The 24,078-nt window shown below is 45.5% G+C and overlaps 1 protein-coding gene across 3 annotated transcripts in view; it reads right to left on the bottom strand.

Moving 5' to 3' along the window:
- Positions 1–24,078, bottom strand: part of LOC120949101 (uncharacterized) — a 252,172-nt gene that overhangs the window by 7,902 nt on the left and 220,192 nt on the right. For 2 of the 3 annotated variants that reach the window (XM_049607779.1, XM_049607777.1), the window contains exons 2-4: positions 21,454–23,166; positions 9,706–9,787; positions 4,446–4,625 (exon numbers count right to left, since the gene is read on the bottom strand). In XM_049607779.1, the coding sequence (XP_049463736.1) occupies positions 4,446–4,625; positions 9,706–9,787; positions 21,454–22,236 (1,045 nt within the window). In that variant the 5' untranslated portion in view covers positions 22,237–23,166. Of the gene's footprint in view, positions 1–4,445; positions 4,626–9,705; positions 9,788–21,453; positions 23,167–23,289; positions 23,416–24,078 lie in introns of those variants that run through there. The other variant, XM_049607778.1, reaches the window with a different exon arrangement.

Here is a 24,078-nt window from a genome sequence, read left to right as displayed (position 1 = left end):
GTTGCGAGTGTGAATCAATCATGCGGGAAGCTCGTTCGTAAATTAGTTACTCTTTACGAGCAGTGCGTGTCTTGGTGGAAGCCAACTTGGGCAGCTTTATGAGGAACGCGTAAAGTAGTGTGTCTAATCGAGGTATTCAAAATGTGTTGGTTGGATCGCGAGGCTATTTTTTGTTGTATCAGTTTACGATTAAAGAAGCAATAAAATGTCACCTTTTTCTGGTACGAGCTGCATCTTCAAGGGTTAACTCTCGAACCAACAGTTGCTGGTGGCTATAATGCTCGCTAGGCAGCTGTAAATTTCAATCCGCTCACCGCAGCTGTACGGAACGTTGCATCGGTCTGGAATCACGTTTCGCTGCGGTATCAAGAATTGGTTTTTGGTGAAGAATTTTCCACTAGCATATATCACGTTTCGGTAGCCTTATCAACCGCTGTAGGCAGCAGGAACCGGCGACATGTTCAGCTGGTGTACACCACTTTGCTCAGTGCAGTTTGGCTGTACGAGTGTACTGACTTTAAATCATACGGGCAATAGGTTATCCACTCGGTTGAAGGAACCACGGCTTTTACATCACACCATAGGGAACATTATCGTCATAGTTGTGTCATACTACATTTTGTACACATTTATATGACATCCCTTTTAAAGGCATTTTGGAATTGAGAAGGCTTTCGTTGCTTCGCTTCTTTGGTAATAAAATGAGCTTGTACGTTTACTTCGCCTTGGTTTAATGTCTCCAAACATCATCTTCGAACGGGTGTTCACAATTATCCTTCGTTTTGTGCTGTATTACCAAATCATATCCAATGCTGCCGTACCACCGTTATTGGTTCCGGATTTGCGAACAAACATTCCCAACATGCCGAACACAATCCGGTCCGCGATCCTGGTTGCTTACTCTGACCGTACCGATGCCGATGCTCCAACACACACACGCGGTACAGGCACAAGGAGCGAGGCAGATTCGTTGCTGTTTGGCAACTATTTGTGCCTTTCATCTAGAAATTCTTGACAACGTTCATTAAATGAACGGAAGGAGCCACAACGTCCGCTTCCGGATTTATCGGATCAAAACCACCCGCAGGCATTAGGGAAGCCAAAGAAACTGGGAGAAGGCCATCGTAGAAATGTGCTTTATTAATTCTTTGCAGATTGGTGCTCGATTTTGGGTGTGTTCCCTATCGATATTGCTGTCATCAGTTTGAGGTAGTTATGTCATATTCTGATAATGTATAGAATATAACTAAATCAATTACAATTAACCAGAAAAATACCTTTAAAAATATCAATTTGTCAAAAAAATTCAATATTCAATAACAAAAGGTAAAACAACTCAATACAAATTGTTTCATGTTGTTCGTTATGAGTTAATACTACAGCTTACTGTTAAAATCGATCAATAGGAAAAAATCAATATAAAAATGAATCAGTATAAAAATTGCCTCCATAAATATTATGATTCAATTTACTCTATTTCATTAAAACAGACTGGCATGGGTTCCGTTATTTTTTTTTATCAAATTTTAAGCGAAATCAGCTCGAATCGAGACAAATGGTAAAAAAACAATGTTAAATAACCAGATTTTCGCTTTAAAACATAATGCCCATATTTCTACAACCATCACAAAAACGCAGCAAACGCATAGCAAACGATAACCCACAGACCAGCCCAAACGCTTACCACAACGGATACTACTAAGCAAGGATGCGTTAATTAAACTAACATCAGCGTGAACGATACAAAAAAAACAGAACGCGCCCAGCAGCAACACGGATTTTCCATTGCTGGAACGTCGTCACTCGTTACACAATGCAAGAACGGGATACCACTCTTTGTGGTGGTGCTGGCTGTGCTGGTGTTGGGTTGTTGGATGGTAAAGATTATTGAAACACCCAACCCCTCCAAACGGTGGCGATGAACATGGCTGTAATCATTGGCGATGGATGGCGAAAGGCGCAAAATACCTACGGGGTAGGCTTGCCCGGAGCATGTGAGAATGTAATAAAGTAAACGGCTCACAAACCGTGAAGCAAAACACAGACACACACACACACACACACCGGCCACGGAGTGTTGAATGTGTTAAAAAGTATTCATAAACACATCTACTCTAACACAAACACACACACCAGCACGCACTGCTCCACCGCATGTACCTACTCATTTGCCTAAAGCCCGGGGAACTGTCTGGGTGGGGGGTGGGAGAGTGTTTCATGTTCAACACGCGGCACACCTACGGTAAAAATGTGCAACGGACGCATCCATGAATATTTATGGCACTGAGGCGCGGGTAACCCACACACACACACACACACACACACACACACAAACACGGATATGCACACCTGTCCACCACATTGCACGCATCGACTGCATAATGAAACGTCAACATGCGTGTCGTGGGGTTTGGGCAACGCAGCGGAGACATTGTGGCGGCTCGCTCGTGTGTGTGTGTCAATGTGTCGAAGTAAAAGCACATGCAACGGAATGCAACACGGACAAAAACCGGATCCACTGGGACCTGGGCGCCAACCAGCAGGACGGAAACATGGGCAGGGACAGTGTATGGGCCAATGTCCCCGAAAGGGCAACCAATAAAACATGGGCAATAACTGTGCAGCAGGCTGGCGACACACACAAAAAGGGAAATTGAGAAAACTCATTTTTGAAATTAAAAATTTACGCGCCCTCCTTTCGTCCGCACCCTCGATTGATCTTTCCGAGCAGCGTTCAATAAATTGCCCTTTTTAATCTGTGTCCTTCTTTTTTGTTGATATTTGTGTTTCATTAAAATCCCCGTTTTAAGCTTGTTCCATGTCACACAGTACAGTGTGTGTGGTGCAAATCGATCGACGGGCATTATGCTTGCAAGCCTGAAACGCTGACAAAAGCCAGGGACGGCTTTCAAAGGCGAAGAGATATGAAAATCAATTCCATTACAACCAACAGGCTCAATAGAAAGTGACAGATGTCAAAAAAGGTTATACATTACAGTGTTTCTTTTACGTACTCCCTTTTTACATTTCGGTGCACTGTGGCACTTCCTGTGCGAGGATAAGCAATGCAAATAGGTGAATAAAATATATCCCGTTAAGGAACTCGTTAAAATATGAACGGAAAGTGTGAAAAACTAGCGATAGCTCGGGCACAACTGGACTCCCCTTTGACACTTTTGATAGTACAGTACAATTTTATTTCCCTTATCATTCTCACTAACTTGTCCTTGGCTTCGTTTTCGGCTGTCCATCTTGGTAAAGATTTCATTCCGAGAGCTGATGGTTTTTGCTTCCGAAGTACTTCTACTAGATTTTTGCCAGACAAGCTTTCGTACACTCCAATCCCAGAGTTAGTTGAGCAGATTTTGACCGCCCCGTTTCGCTTCCGTGCTATGATAAAATGCAATGAATTTCCTTTCACCCGTATCCACCGTACCCCCTCTTCCGTCCGCTCATCCACACTATCTGCACCATAACAGCTTGCTCCAGCTGGGCGGTGTCGGAAGTTCCAGAGCATCAGCCCGGGCGCAGCAGAACAAGATGGTCTGTTGCACACTGCACAACAGCACAACCGCCGGGACTCGGGCGACACGGAATGAAGAGTCAGAAAAGTTGAGCCTCACACCCGTGGGCCAACCAGTCCTGCTGACCTCTGGTAGGCGAGAGTTTGTGATTTAAGGACCGTCGGCTTTTGTTATTCCGCACACTCCGACTCACGGCCTGCCTTGCCCTTAGACATTCGCCCGGGATGAGTAATTTCCATTCATAGTTCTGTTGTCCACATCCGGCGTAAAACCGACCGTAGCATGTAGCTTTCTGAGTGCTGCTGCGCTTAGCTCGGTCCCCCGTTGCCTACCATAAGCCGTGTAAATAGTTTCCGGATTCCTGACTTCCCTCTCTCTCTCTCTCTCTCTCTCTCTCTCTCTCTCTCTCTCTGGATGTTCGCAATATCACAGTCGGCAGGGATTGCAGTAAGTACGATTTACACCCGACTGATTCGAACAAATCGGACTCAGTTGAGTCAAGCCTGCGAGAGTAAGGGTAATAGGGGGGTTCTGTGTATCGAGGTTTTATAAATTATATTTAACGAGCGCCAAGTAAGTATGCAACCCGCATATCATGTCACCGTTCTTGCGAGAAGAACTTGAATGAGAAAATCATTCCGTAACGTTCGTAAATGCTGACAACACCAAAGCTGATTAGCAAACAATAAGATGCCATTTGCATAATATTTGGAATATGACACTTTACGTTAACTTTTAGTCAGTAATTAGGCGCTCGGGATGTTTCTTAGCGTATGATGCTTTACGTTCTTCAACAAATCGTACCGTTTGCAATATGAGCATAAACAGACAATATTATATAATGTCATGAAGGAAAATAAATTTACAAATGAAAAATGAGTTATTAACTAAATAATTGATATCGTCGTTTGTATTGCTTACCGTTGTATTTGTCGAATGCCGTTGGCACGTATTCGTGTGTGAACCGGTCCTGGATGTAGGAGAGTATGAGGTTGGTTTTTCCGACGGCACCGTCTCCGACAAGGACACATTTCACGTTCGGCTGTGCGGGTACATCGGACGTTCGTTTTTCAGGTTTCTGTTTCGATTTGTCTTTTTTATCTGAAAACAATAGAAAACATAGATAGGTAAAAAGTTGATTAGAAGATGTTAATTGTATTCGAAATTATTTATTAACTATAACGAACTATATTTTACAGAACTAAATTAGATTAACAATATTTTGCAGAATTTGGTTGTACTATGACCACGTTATAAAAGGGCTGACGCCTTGTGAATTATTCTCATGCTATGGAATATCGTCAGTTACAGACTCAAAATAAACATGTTGCAGACTTTAGCCACTACAGCACAACTTGGTTACCTTTTTTCTCTTTCATAATAAGATCCTTCAGCACAGCATGGAATTTATTCATGAAAATAATTAGCAAAACCCATTCCTTTTTTTATTCAGGAGGAGCGGAGCAAACCCCACTCCTTTACCCACTTAATTATTTTTAGAACGACATTGTACTATGAACCAATTGGCAAAAGAACTTTGCATACTACAAACTAAAGCGTCTCTTTATTTGCTAGACGAGCCACTCGAGTCCTTGTCATATTTCCCACTTTTAACGCATTGTTTCCGTTTTTGAGGCTAACTAGCTAGCGAAGCGACGGTCCAAAAACAATTTAGCTCAAACGTCAAACGACACAATGCAACATGCTACAGCGCATTTCGTTCCGTTGCGGTTGCATGTTACAAGCGCTGTGAAATGAATTTGCATATCCCCGCATATCAGCTTCGCCTGCTGCCTGCAACATTGTTACAATCCATCACGACGGTCCCAAGAACGCCACACCGGTTGCTTCCCCCTACAACGTCACCAGGAGCATACCCAAAGGGAACCTGGAATGACAGTTACCAGAAGCTGCCAGTCCGCCACCCGGTGGCATTTCTTCGCTGACCTATTCTGTGAAAAGAAAACAATTCCCAGCAAAGAAAGTGGACGCGAAATATTGCTCTCATTGGGCAATTGGAAAACTTTCCAGCCCGTGGCGGCGGCCAGTGGCTGTTCAGTGCATACGGGTGTGTGTGTGTGTGGTGCTAAAAAGGACTTTCGCCCACAGGATTCGTTGCATTCAGGCACTGTACCAGCAGCAGCAGCAGCAGCAGCCAGCGTCCAGCAGGGTGGCAGTAGCATTTGCGACAAAGAAGGTCAAACTTTGTGCGGCTTTGTAATGTATGTGTGTGGGTGCGGAAAGAGGAAACAAATTAATTTTTAAACTCTTTTTAATTTGTTCCAGACGCGGAACCTTCCACTACCCCCTCCTTCCTTCCTCCATTCCCCTTGTACCCCTAACCGGCTTCGACAACACGAGTGGGAAATGGTGCTTTCCTTCTTAGTGTAGTAGTACGGCAGTCATTTAGCACAAACCCATCCGCTTGCCTTTGCCTCTTGCGCTGCGGCTCTGGGAATTGAATTTTTCAACCTGACCCTTTCTGGCACTCCGGGACATTCGGAGTGTTTGCTTCCAACCAATGGCACCAGAGAGTTTAGCAGATTTCACAACGAACATGAGGTTCTTTTTTACTCGGTTTGGCTAATTAGTCAAACAGTGTACGCCGCTTCCTTGCCCAACCAATACTTCCAACGATCTTTGTCCGGAAACATAATGCAATAAGCTCACCAAATCGGTCCTGGCATTTGGCACATTGTAACCAAAATGGAACAGTTTTTTCGTCTCGGCGGCTTCTCCATCCCGCTTGCGGTTTCCGAGTGAAAGCGAACGTTAGATTTTTCAGATTTTCAATTCAGCGAAGCAATCAACCCAACCAGCGGTTGTGCCATTAGTTTGCTGGCCGTCTTCCAAGCAGCAAGTTCGCTGGCAGTGGAAACTGTTTGCCCAACCGGCCCGAACGTGCGGCTGGATCGATGACGGAGTCTCTAGCTACGATAAACTGTCTGTGCTTACCGGGAGCTACAGCTGCACACACACCGGCGTCCCACCCAAAAACTCACAAAGAGGACTCAATCAATCGAGCAAAAGCGATCCAAATGGGTTGCGGGACAACACTGCCAGTGGTGCGGGAAAAGCGGGCAAGGGAAACAAGTATCCGTCCAACTGCCAATCACTCGCTATCCGCTACCACCGGTTCTGGCGACGTGGAAACATTCCACGCAACAACAACGGCATAAAAAAACAAATCAACAAAACAGTCGCCTGCAACTCTTTCTATCCCTCAGGTTGTTTCTGCGTTCGTTGTACTTTTTGGAGCAAGTACGGTGAAAAGCTGGACCAGTGAGACGGAAAATTGAAACAATCGTACAAGGACTTGCTGGGCGCACTTGCTGCTGCTGCTGCTGCTGCTGCTGCTACTGCCGTTGCTCCCGGCACGCCAGACCAGATGATCGATTGCCCAAACGAATGGACTAAATTTGCATAATAATGTATTTGCCCCCGGATCGTTTTTCTTTGCCCCTTGCTTGTTTTTTTTCGCTTTCGCTCTCGTGTTACCAACCAACCTTCTGGGGCGAATCATTACGCCAGTTGATTTTATGTGTTTCCCCTTTTCTTAATAGAAACCCCGCTTTTTTTTATCCAGTACTTGCGAAGAAAGGAGCTTCCTTTTCGCTGTCCCTGGGTAGCAGTTTCGTGCTGCTTCCACCACCTGTCCGTTCAGGGTCAACTTATTCTACGGTCCATTTCATGTGCAACCCGTGCTGTCGTTCCCGCCACCCAGCGAGTTGATTGCAAAAGTATATAGTTCATCCTTTCGGCACAAGGGACAATAAATATTATTCTGTAATTTGTGACCGTGTCCGGGTTATGCCCGGAGGGTGGGAGTTACTGGGGGACAGATTTTCCAACCGGCTACTACTTTCCTTCGGAGAAGTTCGAGGAATACGATAAAAAAGGAAGAACATTTACTCTCATGCACACGCACACACATACACATCTAACCTCTATACTCAACTTCAATCAACGACTGGCCCCTGGCGTGTGCGGGATCATTCTTTCGACGAGTTTTCCACATGGCGAGCACAATCTGAATGAGTAGAAGAAAGAAAACTGGACCCTAGACCGATCGGGAAAAGGTTGCCCGGATACTGGCCGCCGGATAAAGTAAACCATAAAATCAAAGGCCAACCCAATCCCAGCGGGAAGGAAAAGCTACCTCGGCTGCTGCTGTGGGCGAAACAATTGTGCTAGGGATATTTTTTTTATACTTATTTCATAATTTTCTTGGGTAAGTTTTGGGAGAAAGCGTGTGAAACCAAGTCACACATCCACGGGGTATCAAAATACCCACCAGCGCTTGTAATGCGGCAACGAACTTACGAAAATCGTTTACTGCCATACCGAATCATTCTTTCTTTGGCAACATTTTGTCCCGATCTGATCCGACCGTCTGGCGAATGACGAAACACGATGATTATGATCGAAAAAAAGCGAAAGAAAGCGGTCCAGATATGCAAGAAAACCCCGCCACTGTGACCTTTGCTTGGGTTATTAAAAGTTTTATTTTGTTCCATTCTTTCCACGAACCATTCTCATAGCCTTCGGGTATGCGTTTTGATTTTCTGATCCCTTTTCGGTGCGTAACTCCTTTTTTGAGTTTTGTTTTGCATAACGACGATGCTGTATACACACAACAAAATGTGAAGGAAAATATGGAAAAAGCAATCCATTTTTTTCGCCAAAGGCGCGTCTAATAATCATCCTCATTAGTCCGATTCTTCCGGCCAGGATGAAACTTCCTACATTTCCTCACCAGACGGCCACGGAGAGAGCAAAGCATAAACGAGTAAAAAATCACAACCATCGTGTAGCTTGCTGTTTATCACAAAACCGGCCATTTAATTAATAATGAGTCTCGTCCTTCGTACTTCCGGCGATGGGTATTACAATCGACACGGGTTCCCGGCTGTTTTGTTGAATTAATTTTTGCCATCTCTGATTTCGACCTTCCTTTTTTACCAGCCTGCTTCACCTTTCCGCTTTACTGTAGCATTCGTTTCCGGCGGAGGACTAATTCTTACCCGTTACGCCTTCACACAGATCATTTCTGCTTGGTCGAAATGCCCGCGGGCAAAGATTTCCCACAATCTAACACCATGGTGAGAACCGTTCCCGTCCCACGAACGGGATTAGGCTGTACGCTGTCCAGCTGTGCCCCGGTGCCCCGGTGCAACGCGCTCGAAAAGAGACGAATTATTCGATTCGGCTTCTCGAAAGAGCTCAATCATCTAGTCTAGGACTGCCGGAATGAACGCTGCAGGATGAACAGGGCTGCAGACAAAATGGCATGCAACAGTTTTGTGTTCTTCACTTCGTGCGAAAGATAAACAGGGACTCGGCGTTCGGCGTACCGTACCGCTTCCGGGTGCAACCGATGTCCATGTCTGGTTGATTTATGCCTTTCGTTTGAAGCATGCCGCGTTAAAGTAAAACAACAACAACAGTAACAAAAAAACATTGCCAGCAAAACGGTCCAATTTTCTTCCACCCGGCCGGTTGCCGGCCGATCATTTGGGTGACGCAAACGAGAGTTTGTGTGGCGAAGAGGTAGATAAATTGCAACGGTGCAACCCACTTTTACCGGTGAGCGGACATCGATCGTACCGATATGCAAGCGGCAAATCCCTCTCACCTTTTGGGGATATGCAAGCATGAAGAGCAACAAATCTATTTACTTTCTCTGTCGCAGAAATGGACAGAAATGGTTTGCGAATGACCAACTGCTACGTTACTCGCGCTCCATTAGCACCAGTCACCAAGCCGGAGGAAATAAAAGCATACTGAAAAATGAGTGCTTTTAATTTTACTATTTGTTTAAGTCGTCGAGCATACTTGATAGACTCAAAGAAGATTAAGATAGTCATCAGTAAAGTAGTTATATGTTTCACTCATTCAACCATTAAGAGTATAACAGTTAACAACTACCCTGAATGCAACGATTCCAATGCAATCGGAACATCCAACGAGCGTACCAAAGTTAGAAAACAAAAAAAACCTCACCTCAAATTTTAATTTGTCCCACGCAATCGTTATCAGCGTCAACCACAACATTTCAATCCAGTAGAAAGTTGCAACAAAACTCATTCCACCACTGCGAAACTCAGCGCAAAAGCGTTCGCCGCATGACAATCGCAGAACCTAACAACCAACATTTCCCTCTCCCATTCTTGCTACTTACCAATCTTCGATCGTTTGGAGTTTTTCTTCTCCTTCACCAGTGCGCGCCGTGATTTTTCGCACGAGCTAGTATCGCTGCTGTGCTGCAAGAGAAAAGAACAAATTCATCATTAGTTTTCGGTGTCGCAAAGTTACAGCCACCTCCATGCAACCCTCACTGCGGGAAATGTCCATTCGGTACCAACTAAAGCGTACCCAAAGTCAGTGGCCTGTACAAGCGGGCACCCCATCGAAATGAGTTACGGAATCTGAAACGTTTAACCCATGCCCGTTGGCGACAGACGGGATTAAATGATAACTGAACGCGCTTTCGATTTTCGGTCGTCTTAATTTGTTTTTGTTTTGCTCTAGTCAACTAAGAACTGATAAATGCCACCGTTTGCGACAGTAAAGAACGTGACGGGATTTGCGTTACAACAAAAGATTGTATGCTTAACTTAAAACAACGACAAACAAAACACCACGTCTTGTTGAATTGAAAAACAGCACACACGTGGTGTGGATTGTATTTGTTCGAGAAAAATCGTTTATAACTGTTTAAATAAGACATTACACACATTTTCATTCCTAATCACAACTGGTACATAACTCAATTCCTTGAATGAAACGAAACGAACGAAATAAAGTTTTGCAATACCTCTTTGTCCACACATCTTTCACTGGCACACGTCCACTTCCTTGAAAAGTCCTTTCAAAAGGGTCGTGCTTCTCAACCTACTAACCTACACGACCCACACCCGGTCTCGGATGTGTTCGAAACGACCTAGTAAGTTTATCCACAGTGCCGACGGCGCTTCCTTTGGATACAGGGAAAGAGGTTGCAGTAACGCATATGATGCTAGTCCTTGCACGATGCATAACTAATCCCCGCTACCAGTAACAAGTACACCGTAATCCAGTTAACGAGTTTGTTTGTCAAGTAGATCTACCCCACGGCTTCGCTTCTGTGGAAATCATCATGCTGTTGACTCAATGACGTCTTGTTGTATTATGAACAGGTAGGGAACGTTTCTATGAGGCAGGCAGTGCGAGATCCTTGCACAGACCAAATAGAACATTTCGAAATTAGTCTTAGGTCTAATTAGTTCCAGCGGTTTGTATAGAGTCGTACTAAATCAAACTCTGTGCAAGATGTTTTCTTGATGGGTTGGAGCACATATTCTTAGAACAATAAAATAATAACAACCAACAATCACTTGTAAAATTCAATAGGTTGTATAATATCAAGCTTAATTGGGACTCTGTCTTAAAACTTATCTCCGTATCTCTCTGTTTTTCCTTTCTTCCCTTTTTTCTTATAAATAAGCGACCGTAACCAGAACCAGTTCCCAGCAAATAGGTAGTATTCACCAAACAAATCCATCTTTCCAATCATTTTCTACAGGTTTGCAGCACTGTGTAACCGCTAACGAAGCAGAAACAACATTCCTACTCAACAGTCATCTGATGAGAACTACAAAGTCTTGAGCTACTCTTGTGCTTTTCCACCTTTTCATTTATTTTAAGTATCGTACCACGCATCAGTGCCTGGCGGTGCGGTGTGACGGTCACACACTTGATCATGCAAGAGCAAAAGCACACCCATAACTACGGCTGCAGTGTAATAATTAAGAACAGAAGCTCATAAGCTACTGCAGCTCAGCATGCTTCCATGTACATTCCAGAGGAATCGGTGCAGCAACACAAAACACACCCCACGCTCAGCTTAGCCGCTCGCTGTTACCTTTGAGCTTTTGGAATGGTTGTGGAAAGAAAGCTCTGACCATGTAAAGGGTATCACCATCACCGTTCTTGCGTTCATGTAAGTACACTGAGTGCTGTTGGGCAGTACATTTCCTAACCGGGGAACGGGGTGGTGATGTAAGTACCAGATATGTGTTTACCTCACATCGTATTGAGAAGGAAGTTTATTAAAAGTATGCAAAGTTTTAAATAGCCTATTGAGGATTAGTTTTATAAACTACGAGGAAAAAAAATGTATACGTTTTTTTCTAGATTTTTACTTTTCATCGTAGTGATATTAATAACAGCTCGTAGTGACTGTTAAATAAAACAAACTGAGTTCATATTACCCGAGACCACATAGACGAATAACAAGATCTGACGATAATTATGAAAACCATAATTTTGCATCGTAAAAAGCAAACTCCACAGTCCCACTAACACCATCATTGGTAGACATTTATTCAGTGAGATGCATTTTTTTACTATTCCTGCACCCTCATCTTTTGCTTCGTTGAACATTTGCTTCCCCATTCATACGGTTTCATCCGAGTGTGAAGCATGAAACTCAAAAGCGTCGTAGCATACGCTGCGGGAGCAACCCCCATACAGGCCAGAAACCACAGACAGGCTGTCGTTCGAAAATGGTGGCAATTATTTAGAAAGGATCCGGTTGCCTTAAACTAAACCACTTCGCTACGTGCTTCCCGTTTTTTCGGATTTTGTCAAGCTGACAATGATAATTCGTATATGAAAAACGCACTCTCCCAGCTGAAGCTGCATTCGTTGCCGCCTTTCAAGCCTGCATGTGCATAACACAAATTGCCTCCGAGTCGAGAGTTTATGCTCGCAAAGAGTACGGAACTTAGTACGGAACACGAAGATGAACAAAACAAGAAAATGTAGCTTTGCTACTAAAATCCTCAATCCTTCGGTGTGAATGTCTTGGTGGAGTTTGCTGAAAATCTTCATTCGGAAGGCAAATACAGAGAGCCTAGTGCAGCAACTGCGCCCGAAGCTGAAAAAAAACTAACTCTTGTGAATTTGCTCCTTCTTGTGTGGAAAAGGTAAAATTCAAAAGCCCGACTAAAGACGATATTAAAACCCGTTACCAGGAATGGAAAAGAACAGCACAACGTTTCTCAAGAATTTGCTCCCAGATTTGTTAGGTCGCTACAAATAGACTTGAAAAGGTTAAACTTTTGCATTCCATGAATTTATTTGCTCCAAGGATTTTGTTTCGCATCAATCAAAATTGACACCTTATGAACGCTCAGTGGCAAAAAAGTGGTACAGTGGTGTTCCCAATATCTTTCAAAGAATCTTTTGCAGATGAGTTTTATTTGAGATTGCAGATGACATTGAATAGAGCGATTTTATAGAGCGCCAACCATCGTGTATCGCGGAAGTTATCTACTTCGTGTAGCATGCAGGCACGTTCAATGGAAGTTATCAACAAAATCACACTTCATGCAGCATGCTACAGTAATTATACAAGCGCGCAAATATACACATAGAATTCTCAGAATGCTTCACACAAGCAACCATAAAAACGCGTTCATCGAGCGAAGAATTTCACATGAAATCGAATATTCGCTCTCGTAGTGCATGAGCATACACTCCATCCAAAATGATTCATGTATAAGCGTACGAATTGACACGTGTTTAGCAACGGCCCAACAGCTCTCAGATCTTTTGAAGCACCAGTTGAATGCAGAAACTCTTTTCTGCCTTTGGTTATTTATGTTTTACCGTCCTCCCACATTTTGTTCGCAAAATTGACGAGGGAAACAACTCGCACGATAGACACTGTCATCAAAAACGAGATGCCGCAGTGATAGGGAGATTGTTTGCTTCTATCTTTGCCATTTCAAAGAAAATACCAGGGATGACTGGAGCAGTTACTACTTGATACACAAAAGATCGTCCAGCAGCGGGGAAGAAGCAAGCAGGCGCGTTTCTAGGGTAGAATTTCTGAATAATACTAGAAAAGTCTGACAACATCTATCTGTTTGAATGTATTTTGCGCACCGTTTGCAAAAAAAAACTAAGCAGAATGTTGGGTTAAAACGGTTTGTAAGGTAGATTGATCACGCACGATTACTGATCGAGTATTGAACGTGATGAACCTAGACTTTTTTTACACTCTCAAAAATGTGCCCACACACTACGAAACACTTCCTTCCATAGTGTTAATGCAAAAAAAAAACCAAAAGCAAGATAAGTTTGTAACCCATCGACCGTTTTGCGTTTGTCTTGAGATGGCGTCGTCGCGACTACCGCTATTCGCACGGAACAACGAAAACCTGCCAACCACCTGCAAGATGGCCGTTCGGCGCTCTATTCACGAGGTTTTGGTATTCAAAAAACCGGTTCCCAACCACCCTCCATCCAGCTGGAGAAATGGTGGCGTACGGTAACGCGCGAACCACGGATGCCAGCACACTGGACGTAGAGGGGCAGGCAGTGGTGAGGCATGAATGAGATTTCATGCAGTGCTTTTCCCCCCATCATATACAGGGTCGAGATTGTGGCACTGGGAGACGGAGAAACAATCTCGCAAAAGCCACTATTCCCTGGTTGCGATTAACATTTGACCTTTGGTTTCCCGGTTGCCGACCGTCACGGTACGCGGCCTAAATAATGGAACCGAATGTGGATAGCGGTGGCTGGAAGCTTACTGGCGTTTTGTTCTGGTTGGAAAATAATCTGCTTAAAAGCTCGGAGCATCCCAGCTCGGCCGGAAACAGCCAAAGATGTTGATGCTGCCCCGCACACCGCTAAATGATAAAAGGTTGACCGCACACACCAGCAGCCTACTTTAGCTGTATTCGATTTTACAGCACACATTGTTAGAACATCGCCAAAAAACATGGTGGAAAATACGTTAAACCACATCTTCAATCACGGTTCTCGTTCGCCTACGGCTTTATTACAGGGCCGTGAGGACAGGGGACGAAAGGCGGCCCAAAACACTTGTACCCTAATCCACTTAGTGTCTAAACATCTTAAACTGTGATAACTATTATCACTCGGTTGGCGCATTTTACGATTACTCGCGCATTTGCGGTATGAAAGGAGCGTTTAGGGGAGGGTGAATGTGAAATAGAAATTGGAACATCGCTGCTTCATAAACACCACTGCGCACCGTCGTTTGGAAGCCAAAAGGAGAAAATAAAACGCACGGTATGCAATAGACTGTAATATGTAACACAGACCAGCGCTGGAAGGGTATGTAAGCGTACACCCAAGAATAAGAATCCCCACGGGAGGGGGGTAGAGATAAAGCAACAAACGATGAGGTTGTGCCGATGTGCACGACCAAAACCCTCCCCCCTCCCCCACAAGATGGGAGTCTCGCGCTGGTAAAGTGCGACGGGGTGGCCGTTTTATCATCGGGATAAGAAAGAAGTTTCTTTAGCACTGTTCACGTCGAGCTTCTTTCGAGTCCCGCCAGCAGCTTAGCAGACTCACCAAACTCTGGGTACGGGTAGGGTGGTGTAAGCAGCGCAGTGTGGCAGAAGAGACTTTAATCAGATTATAAAAATTACTTTCGCAACAACGAGTTTCACCAGCACCTTCACTACCATCACCACTACCAGTGGTACAACCATTTTTCTTGCCTTGCTGCTGCTGCTGCTTCCGGACGCACCTTTCCATATCACAGACAGTTCATTCTTCCTCCCTGCCGCTCCCTTCCATCTAGCACCAAGTTCCAATCTTCAATCTTCCAACCTCATCGCTACGAATCGCTTTCTGCTGACACAGACCTCACGAGCACGGAACGCTCTCGCCCATAAATATGAACTCATTTGCCAAGCGCTGAGCTTGCGCCACCGTAAACTACCCTCCGGGCAATCTCCGGGTTGATGGTTGGTGATCATCCGTAGCAAATTTTTCGAGGTACGATGAAATAATAAAAGCTCGGTGGTTTAACTAGTTAAAGCTACCGTACATACACTCTCTCTCTCTCACACACACACACACACACACACACACACACGCACACTGATCGGGTCAAAAAGCACTGTGAGGTATTTTACCCCTGGGGTATTCGCGTCGCGGCAAAGAGCGCTTTGGTCCTTCGAACCGGATGCCGGGCAAGCTTGGCGTTGGTGTTGGTCGAAAAATTTAAAAACGAAAAGTAGCAAAGTGTACCAATCGCCTCAGGAAGTGTGTTGCGGTTTGGTGCTAGTCGGCACGCAATAACGGTCATGAGAGATGGAAGTTTGGCCAGGCCCAATGTTCTGGTGGGAAAGAGCACCCTCCGGGTATAGGTTTTCAACATTCGCCGTGTTACGTGTACACGGCAAGGAATATCCTTTATTCTAAAGTGGCTTCTATAGCAGAGATCTAACATCTGAGTTCCAAAAAGACAACAACCACCAAGCCAGGTTGTAGCCAGGCAAAGTCAGGAAACCGTAAAAAACGATTCAAACATCTTTCTCTCTGTCACTTTCGCTCTCTTTCTCTGCCTGTCTCTCCCTTTCTTATCTGTTTCTTGCTTCATTTTTGTAAGCGTCTGGTCTGGAGTTCTGGTTCTCTCGATGGGTTGCTTTCCGCCAGCCTCCAACGAACCTTCTCATTGTGGGGGAATTAAATTCTAAGCAAATGAGATTATCATCATTAACGCCACAATTGAATTGATCTCGTTTGCGAAAGTCAGCAATCGTTAAGGTATTGTTCCTTTTCTTTGCTTTTTTGTAGAACGCATTTTTCTGCTCATTATTTCGTAATGATTGTTGCTTTTTCCTGCGCCACTCTAAAAAAGCGAAAGTACGCGCTGATTGTTGCGCGTTTGTTTCCTGTTTATTCACAGAACAACGCATCACATTTTATGGCGTTAATATACAAGCAGAAACTTTGATTCTGTTATGTTATGATTGAACAGAGCTGAAAATTCAAATGTTGCTAAATATACTCCGTTCATTTAAGATAGTGTTTTACTCTATGAGAGGTAAAAATAATAGTCAGTAGGTATGAAATAATTGTTAAGAACAGTTATTAAATGATTTTAATTACATGATTCTTTCTAATCATAAGCCCTTGAAAGATGTTAAATAAAAACAATAAAAAACGCTACCCTAATTGAAGAGACATCTCTCTAAAGTAAAACACAAATACTGTGGGAAAGAGAATTAGTACAAACGACTTTTATCATTTGCAGCATTTTCTGAATATGCGATTCTGATTACCCATATACAGCAACCGAAACCACAATCAGCTTAATGCTTTCCGACAATAAGCTAATTAATACCCTCATTCACCTGCTGCAGTAAACCCATCACAACATTCAATAACCTGATGCATTTGGCTGAAATTGAATTTGTCGTCCCTGAAGGGGTTTTTAACAAAAAAGAAGAAAAAAATAAACAAAACAACCATTTCAACCAATGTTGCAAAACTATGCCTCCGTGTACGGATGGTTGCGGTTGTGCGGTATTAAAAACGCATCGAAACCACGAATTGGATCGTGTCAGGCACACGTGTCGGGGCATATGTGTGGCGAAAGCTCCCTACCCCAGCTCGGTGGCACACTTACCACACGCACACACTCACACTTTCAATTGAAATGCTTCCAATCGTCGACCTCAAACCGCGTTGGTTTTCGCAGCGTCAATCATCCATCTCGCAGCATCGTTTCGGACGATCGGCAGCAACCGTCTAATTACCGCACAGGTTGTCAGTACGGTAACCTCGATTCCGCTATCGGAAATTATTTGCCCCCCATCCACACCCCCACTATCACTCTTAAAGTGTTCAACGAAGGCAGCAACATGTCCGTATGGAAATTCATACCATCCATAAGGGGCGAGTCATATGTCTCTTTGGTTCCCAAATGCGTTGAAGCTTTTTCTCAGCGCTTTTTTGGTGTTTTTTGTCATGCCACTTTTTTGACTCGCTGGAAAGATCATGTGCCAGACGAGCACAAACTCTGTTTGACTACGTTTCTGGCGCATTGCTGTGGATGAATGTGCCTAGGCTTTCCGCCCAGTGAACGACTGCCGTCAACGTCAGTCGCTTAATTTCTTATGCAAATCAAAAGTGGTTCCGTGCGGCTGCTCATCAGCCTTTCATTCCCCCAAAGAAAAAAAAGAGGAAAAATTAAAAACAGCACCACACTCCGTGACCAACAGATGAATAGGAAGCTATAGAACAATGGCAGGCCATGGCAGGATGCAAACAGCCTGTCAGCAGCTTTCTCACGCTCCCGTAAGCAGTACGATCCCCAGGACCGGCCGCAGAACCGTCGTTTCGTACGTGCCATACTTCTCGCCCAGAAACGTTCCTACTGCTTCTTGAGCTTTGCTGCTGTACGGTGTGCTTTATTGCCAAACCCTTCTGCACACGCGGCGGATCGTGCTCAACAACGTCCAACGCGGGCGGCCACTCTTAAGGATTGCTTCGTGTTTCCGTTTGTGCGGTTTGCTGCTCGGCTAGCGGCTTGCCCTGAAAGTAATGCACGGCGCCTGAAAGGTATGCAACCGGTACAACTCGTCCTTGAGCAATTCAAAACAGCCAACACAAAACCACCCCATTAAGCGTGTCGGCGGAAGCGCGCACACACACACACACAAATCATGCACAACACCCTATCCTACGGCCTAACTAATGGGACGCTCATTGTTGCCTTCATTACGCACAAATTGTGTGTGTGGTTGCTGAAGCAAGTGTAGGTGTATGTGTGTGTGTGCAAAAGTTTTCTGCTTTCCCTTCAAGGTGGTAGCAACGAGGGAGCGAATGAAGCATAATTAACGGGGCCCGGGCCCGGAATGGTTGAGTGTCGACCGCGAAAACACGCGTCCTGCAGCCTGCACAAGCAAAGCATACGTTGTATTGAATTTTCAATGATTTTAATTAAATTGTTCTACACAGCGCCAGGAAGCGGCTTGCCGTGGCGTGTGGCACGCCGGTAAAGTGGCTCGGCACAGCATACATTACCCTCCCCTTAAACGACCGTACCGTGCGCTATATGGGGCAACAACATGTGTGGGGCTGCCTTGCGTTTCTTGCCTGCGTTGCTACAAAATCTCGGAGTTTTTGGAGGATCTGTTGTTTACCGATTACTTGACATCAACACACAAGCGCCGCGTGACAAATGATGTTGTATAACGTAAACACCAAAACCCGTCAAGATAAAGATCCGTTTGCATCCGCTGTGCCTCGATACATGGTGCTAAAGTTCGGTTAAGCGACGAATTAGCACAACAAACAAGGTGCTTTTTGGTGAACCACATGATGCTGCTGGTACCACTTTGAGGCGATGCTCAAATGAATTAAATTTCTCAAGTGAGAGCAAACTTCTTCAGCTCATTACAGTCGGTGAAGTTGAACAGTCGCACAGGAAGGGCAGAGAAAGGGTGCCATTTCATGGTCGCAGAAAACACAAGAGCTTGTGATAATATTTGATTGTCATCTGAGACAGTCACGTTACACATAAAGAGCATAAATAAATAATGCGATCGTTTCGTGGCCATTTACAACGTTTTGTTGGAACATGTGATGTGATTCGGAATTGAAATTATAATCTTCCAACTTTTTCACTTATTAATTTTTCTTCAGCACATCTCACCTCTTCCAGCGATGAAAGTCGCTGGAACTTTTCATTCTCAAACCACCGTCAAACGGGTAGATGCTGCAAACCATCTTGGAACCTGCAACTTCTCACCTTCTTGAAAACAGCACAAACACATCCATTTTGCTTGAACAAACAAGCAATATCGCAGAAACCACGACTGGGTAACACCTTACCATTCACGCACGCATGTTTGCCTAGCGCAATTGGCAGCTACCGAAAGCAAACCGTTGCGTTCAAGATAAAGGTGATAAAATATTCGTCGGAGCAAACACACCCCGATCGTTTCCCTGTTTGGAAGGGAGGAAGGGAAGCAAAAACAGCGATTTCATTCACTAAATGTTAAACGTTAACGCAGAACGCCCAGCTGCACCTGACTCGATATGCCGGCTTGGCAAACACCGCGTGTTTCTCGTTCGCAGTTGCCAATTGGAACTATGTGCCCGGGGCTGCATGAATAAGCCTGTAGCATTATTTTGCTCATGTAAACATATGCCTCCGGGAGGGTTGGGGCCCATCTAGACATTTGAGTTTCTCATAAAAGCAGCAAAAGAAGAATCGTTTTTGCACGGAAGACCACTTTGTACTTTACCCTATCTTGGTCTATCTTTTGGTCGGTTCCTTTCGTCTTTCCGTGTAAGTATTTCCTATGTAAAATTGCACTCCATACTCAATTTCTACAACAATTTTCAATCTTTCGATTGACGGAGGACTACTCCTGGTCACATTTTTATGGAACCAAAAAGAAAAAAAAAATGATTCGTATTACTTTATTGGTAGCGCTTGACGATACGGCCATGGGAATGGTACGACCAGGCTTTTCATATCCACCAATCAACACTTTCAGCGCTAATTTGACAATCAACGCACAGAAGCTAATCGGTAAATTGCACCTTTCTAGCAATATCCCGGGCTGTGAAGTGGACAATGCAAAGAGTTGATACGTAGATGGGACACAAAACACACCACGAGCCAAGCAGGAGTGAACAAAACAACAACAACTCTCGTCTAACGATTCTGGCCAACTGCACCGATAACACACACACAGACCCAGTATCATAAAACGTCATAATCAAGCAGCGTGCAGTTGCGGCCTCGACCAGATAAGAGCGTCGGACGTGATATCTTTACATTTTGCACACAGTGTCGCAATGGTTGGCCGCCAAACCCGGCGTTGCCTGCCGACATCGATGGCTCGTGACTCAACACGATAAGAATAGCTAAAAATAAGCCGCACCGGAAGCAGAGGATAGTGTCTGGAACATCAGCATCGTGCAGCACCGGTTGCATTGTGTGTCTCCTGCACCATTATCCCCCCTCCCATCGCCCTTACAGTTATTGCATTCACGATTGGTGCATTAGATATTCGCCATTAAATTCAATTACAGCACATTAGCGCACCTTTTACCTACCTGGAATTGCTTTGCTGCTGCATTCCCATGGTAGAATTGTTTCACTAGGGAAACAACACACACATACACACACGGCATGGATTACTAAACGAGGGCGAACCCTAACGCAGTGACGCTGCAAAGGTGGAAGTAAAATTGTGAGAGATTTCCCCCGCCATAAAAAAAGGAACTCCCGAAACTGGGAAGAATAAACACAATTTCGATGGTAGAAATGCGTACCTTCGATGCTTCTCTTTCTTGTTAGACACAAACGAGGGACGAGGACAATTTTGCCATGCAGTCAGCCGCAACCGAAACGTTCCCAAAGCTGTGCAGAAAGAATAGAAAACCAACAGCACACACAACCGTTGTTGGAAAGGGTGTATTCACAACCGAGCTCTTCTTCACATTCCACGATTGGGTTGGGTGAGTATCCAACCAGTCAACCCTCATAAATTATTGTACACACGGTACTGAGGTTAAGGTACGTTTGCTTGTCCTCTTAGGCAAGCCAACGCGTGCGTGAAGAAGCATTTCCCTTCCCAAGAAGCATTTCTTGAATTGGTGGCTTTCCACTCCGCTGTCGATAGCGATTTCCATCGCCAAAAACATCGCACGACTACGTTTTATGCAAACTTGATAATATCGAAGGCATCAGCTTTCTAACATTCTCACAGAACGTCTTGTCGCGTGTTTTTGCCAAAGTTTTGCCGCTCGTACCTGCGCTAACTAGCAGGTACGGATCTGTGCGGGTACCCGCAAGTCTTAAGAGTGATTACTTTGTTTGCAGAAGTTGTCGTTTGCCACATCCCACATAACAAGCGAACCCGTATAAAGACGGTCCGAGTACGCTACCCGCCAAGAGCTTACGTGTGTTCGATTGCAGGACACGCCGAGCCGAGTCTGAATCAGGATTGGGCGACCGTAGCAGTTTAACAAACTTTGGAAATCATACCGTCCAACCCACCGGACCCGCCTTCGAGACGTAAACGAATCAAACAACTCAAACCCAACCCGCAGGTAAACCACCCACCCGCTGCCAGACGGCTGCCAGACCTACCTGGCTCGTGTCGGGACTGGAGTGCAGCGCATCCTTTGCATCCTTGCCGCCGAGTGTCGTCGCCCCGGTCCCGTACAGTGTCGCCTTGGCACCGTACGCCGGCGTGAACGTGTTGGGATGATGCACACCGAACACGAACGGCCCGTCCAGGTCGGCCGGGGCGATCGGTGGAGCTGCTGGGTCCGCTGTGCGGCCGCGTGACGGTGGCGGCGGCGGCGTCTTGTGCACGCCCGTCCGCTGCGGCGGTACGGGCGGTGTCGGGGACGCTGCATCGAGCAGCCGCCGGCGCAGCTGCTGATTGGCCACCTTCAGCCCGGCCGGTGTTCCGCTCGACGCGACGTTAAGCTGATTGTGATGGTACACCAGCTCGTCGTAGTCGTCATCGTCGTCGTCATCGCTGTTGTTGCTGTTCACCGTGTACTGGTGCACGGTGCGCTGGTGGTGCTGCGTCCGCTGCGGCCCCTCGATGTCGGAAAACTGAAAATCGTGCGTTGGCGACGGTGGACTGCCGTACGGGTAGCCCTTGTGCGAGTGGTTCGAGTTCCACGTTTCGTACTGGCGGCTGATCAGGTTAAAGTCGTTGTAGCCGCGCGTCGGTACCGTCGGCTGCTGGGTCGAGCCGGCCCCGTACTGGTACTGCTTCTTGGTGCTGACCACCTGCGGCTGGGCTCGCCGCTCGAGCAGCGGCCGGGTTGATCGGTTAAACGGATGGTCGCGGGACTGCATCTTCGAGCTGGTGCTGCCGCTGCTGCCCAGTATCTGTGGCAGTATCTGTGGTGGCATTTAAATGGTGCACACGTAGAGCAAGGAGCAAGGTGTTGCACCAAGCAGGGAACACGCGTTTTTTTTTTTGTTTAATACAATTTCCTATTTAACACTTTCAACAATTCATCGGCTTTTGGTTTAGCTTTTTTTTTTGTTTTGCAACCTCTCTCACTAATTTGAATAGAAATCAATCACCTCGATGCGGTGAATGTAACACGCACAGGGTCGATGCATTTTACACTGCCCACAGATTCACACACGCGCGCACACACACAGAGAAAAAATGGATAGCAAAAATCAATTCACTCCAAAACGGAAGAACCATTCGCGTGTATTGCCCACCTTCACCAACAGCGATATTGCAATTCCGGTACTTCCGATCCCGTTCCGGTCACTGAATTTTCCGCTTCCCGTTTTTTTAGCTTTTTTCCTCTTCTTCTTTTTTGCTCACTTTGATCACTGCCGAGCGAAAGGTTTAATTTCCATCAAACACCTTTACACCACCACGCACACATACAAACGTACACACGCACAGGCACCAGCGCGGTAATGAACGGGGAAAAGCTTCTTGCTTCACTTGCTTCCGCCTTTGCACTGGGAAAGATTGAGTGATTGGTGTCGATGCTCTTTCCTTTTTTTTGCTACTTTTACTGCACTCGCGGCTCGTTATCGCGATACAATTTTGCCTCCCTGTGTGAGCGGAGTAATTGATTACTGGAAAAATTCACTCACCAACACGTACACCAGGTGGTGCAACACGTTCACTTATAATACACAGACACACACATCAACACAGGTGAGAATTGAAGCCGGAACAACCCTAATTTTTGCACTTGCATTCGCGAAGATTCGCTCTATTTTATCGCTGCAGTTATTTTTTAGAACTGAGAGCACAATCAGCAAAGGTGATGACTCTAATTTACTGGAGGGATTTATGGATGGAATCACCTACACGGGGGAAAAAAGAAACAAAAGAACAGTATTAAACATTTGGGAGAGTTAAAAGGGGTTTAATTTGTTTGGATATTTGTTAGACGGGAATGATGCTTGGACAACGCTTAGTAGACGCACTTGCAGCACATTATTCCACGAACTATTTTCACCGGAACGCAAGCACCAACCCGCGATCTTGTCAGAGCATAAACAAAGCGCGAAAAGGATCGCTTTTCAGTCAACAACTGTTTAAGTTGAAGCTTGTTGGAAGCAATCACAAGACATGTTTTGCTGCGTGTTGCCGCTTGTCTACAGGGCCTTTGCCGGTACGCTGGGTTTTGCGGCCAGCTGATAACAGGTAAAACAGGAAGGGACGGCACTCGCGCTTATCGCGACCACCGCTTCGCTGCTACTACGCCGCCCCGTACGCCGTGTATGCAATAATGACGCCCATTTTCGGTGGTGTGCGCCATACCCCTTTCCAAAACCAAAATAAAAGCTCCCCTTCCCTTTGTGTTTGTGTGTGTGTGTGTGTGTGAGTGTGTGCCGATGCATTCAATGAGCGGACTATGGTGCCGCAAAACGCACCCTAGCGAATAAAATTCCATCATCACGGGCGTGTTCCCATGACGTCCCCCGTTTCTTCGCACTAAGTTCCCACTCCCAGTGAGTGTGTGTGTGTGTGTGTGCGTGCGGTAGGGTTGGGAAAGATAAAACACGGCTGCCACGGGTGGTTTGGGCCTCGCTTTTTTCCCATCGATGCGAAACAGCAACCGAAAAAAGACCCTTTCGGCCGCTGCTGCAACACACAGCTGACGGGCTCGAGCCGACGGTGCAACTGAAGCCAATGGATGGATCTCGATGGCAGCAGGACCGTGAGACAAAATTAATATTCCTTCACGTACAGAGAAAGGGGACCGCTTCGGT

Source organism: Anopheles coluzzii, chromosome 2 (genome assembly GCF_943734685.1).
Source record: "Anopheles coluzzii chromosome 2, AcolN3, whole genome shotgun sequence".
Classification (NCBI taxonomy): Eukaryota; Metazoa; Arthropoda; class Insecta; order Diptera; family Culicidae; genus Anopheles; species Anopheles coluzzii.
The sequence above is the reverse complement of the archived record's forward strand: the minus strand, read 5'-3'. Positions and strand labels throughout refer to the sequence as shown.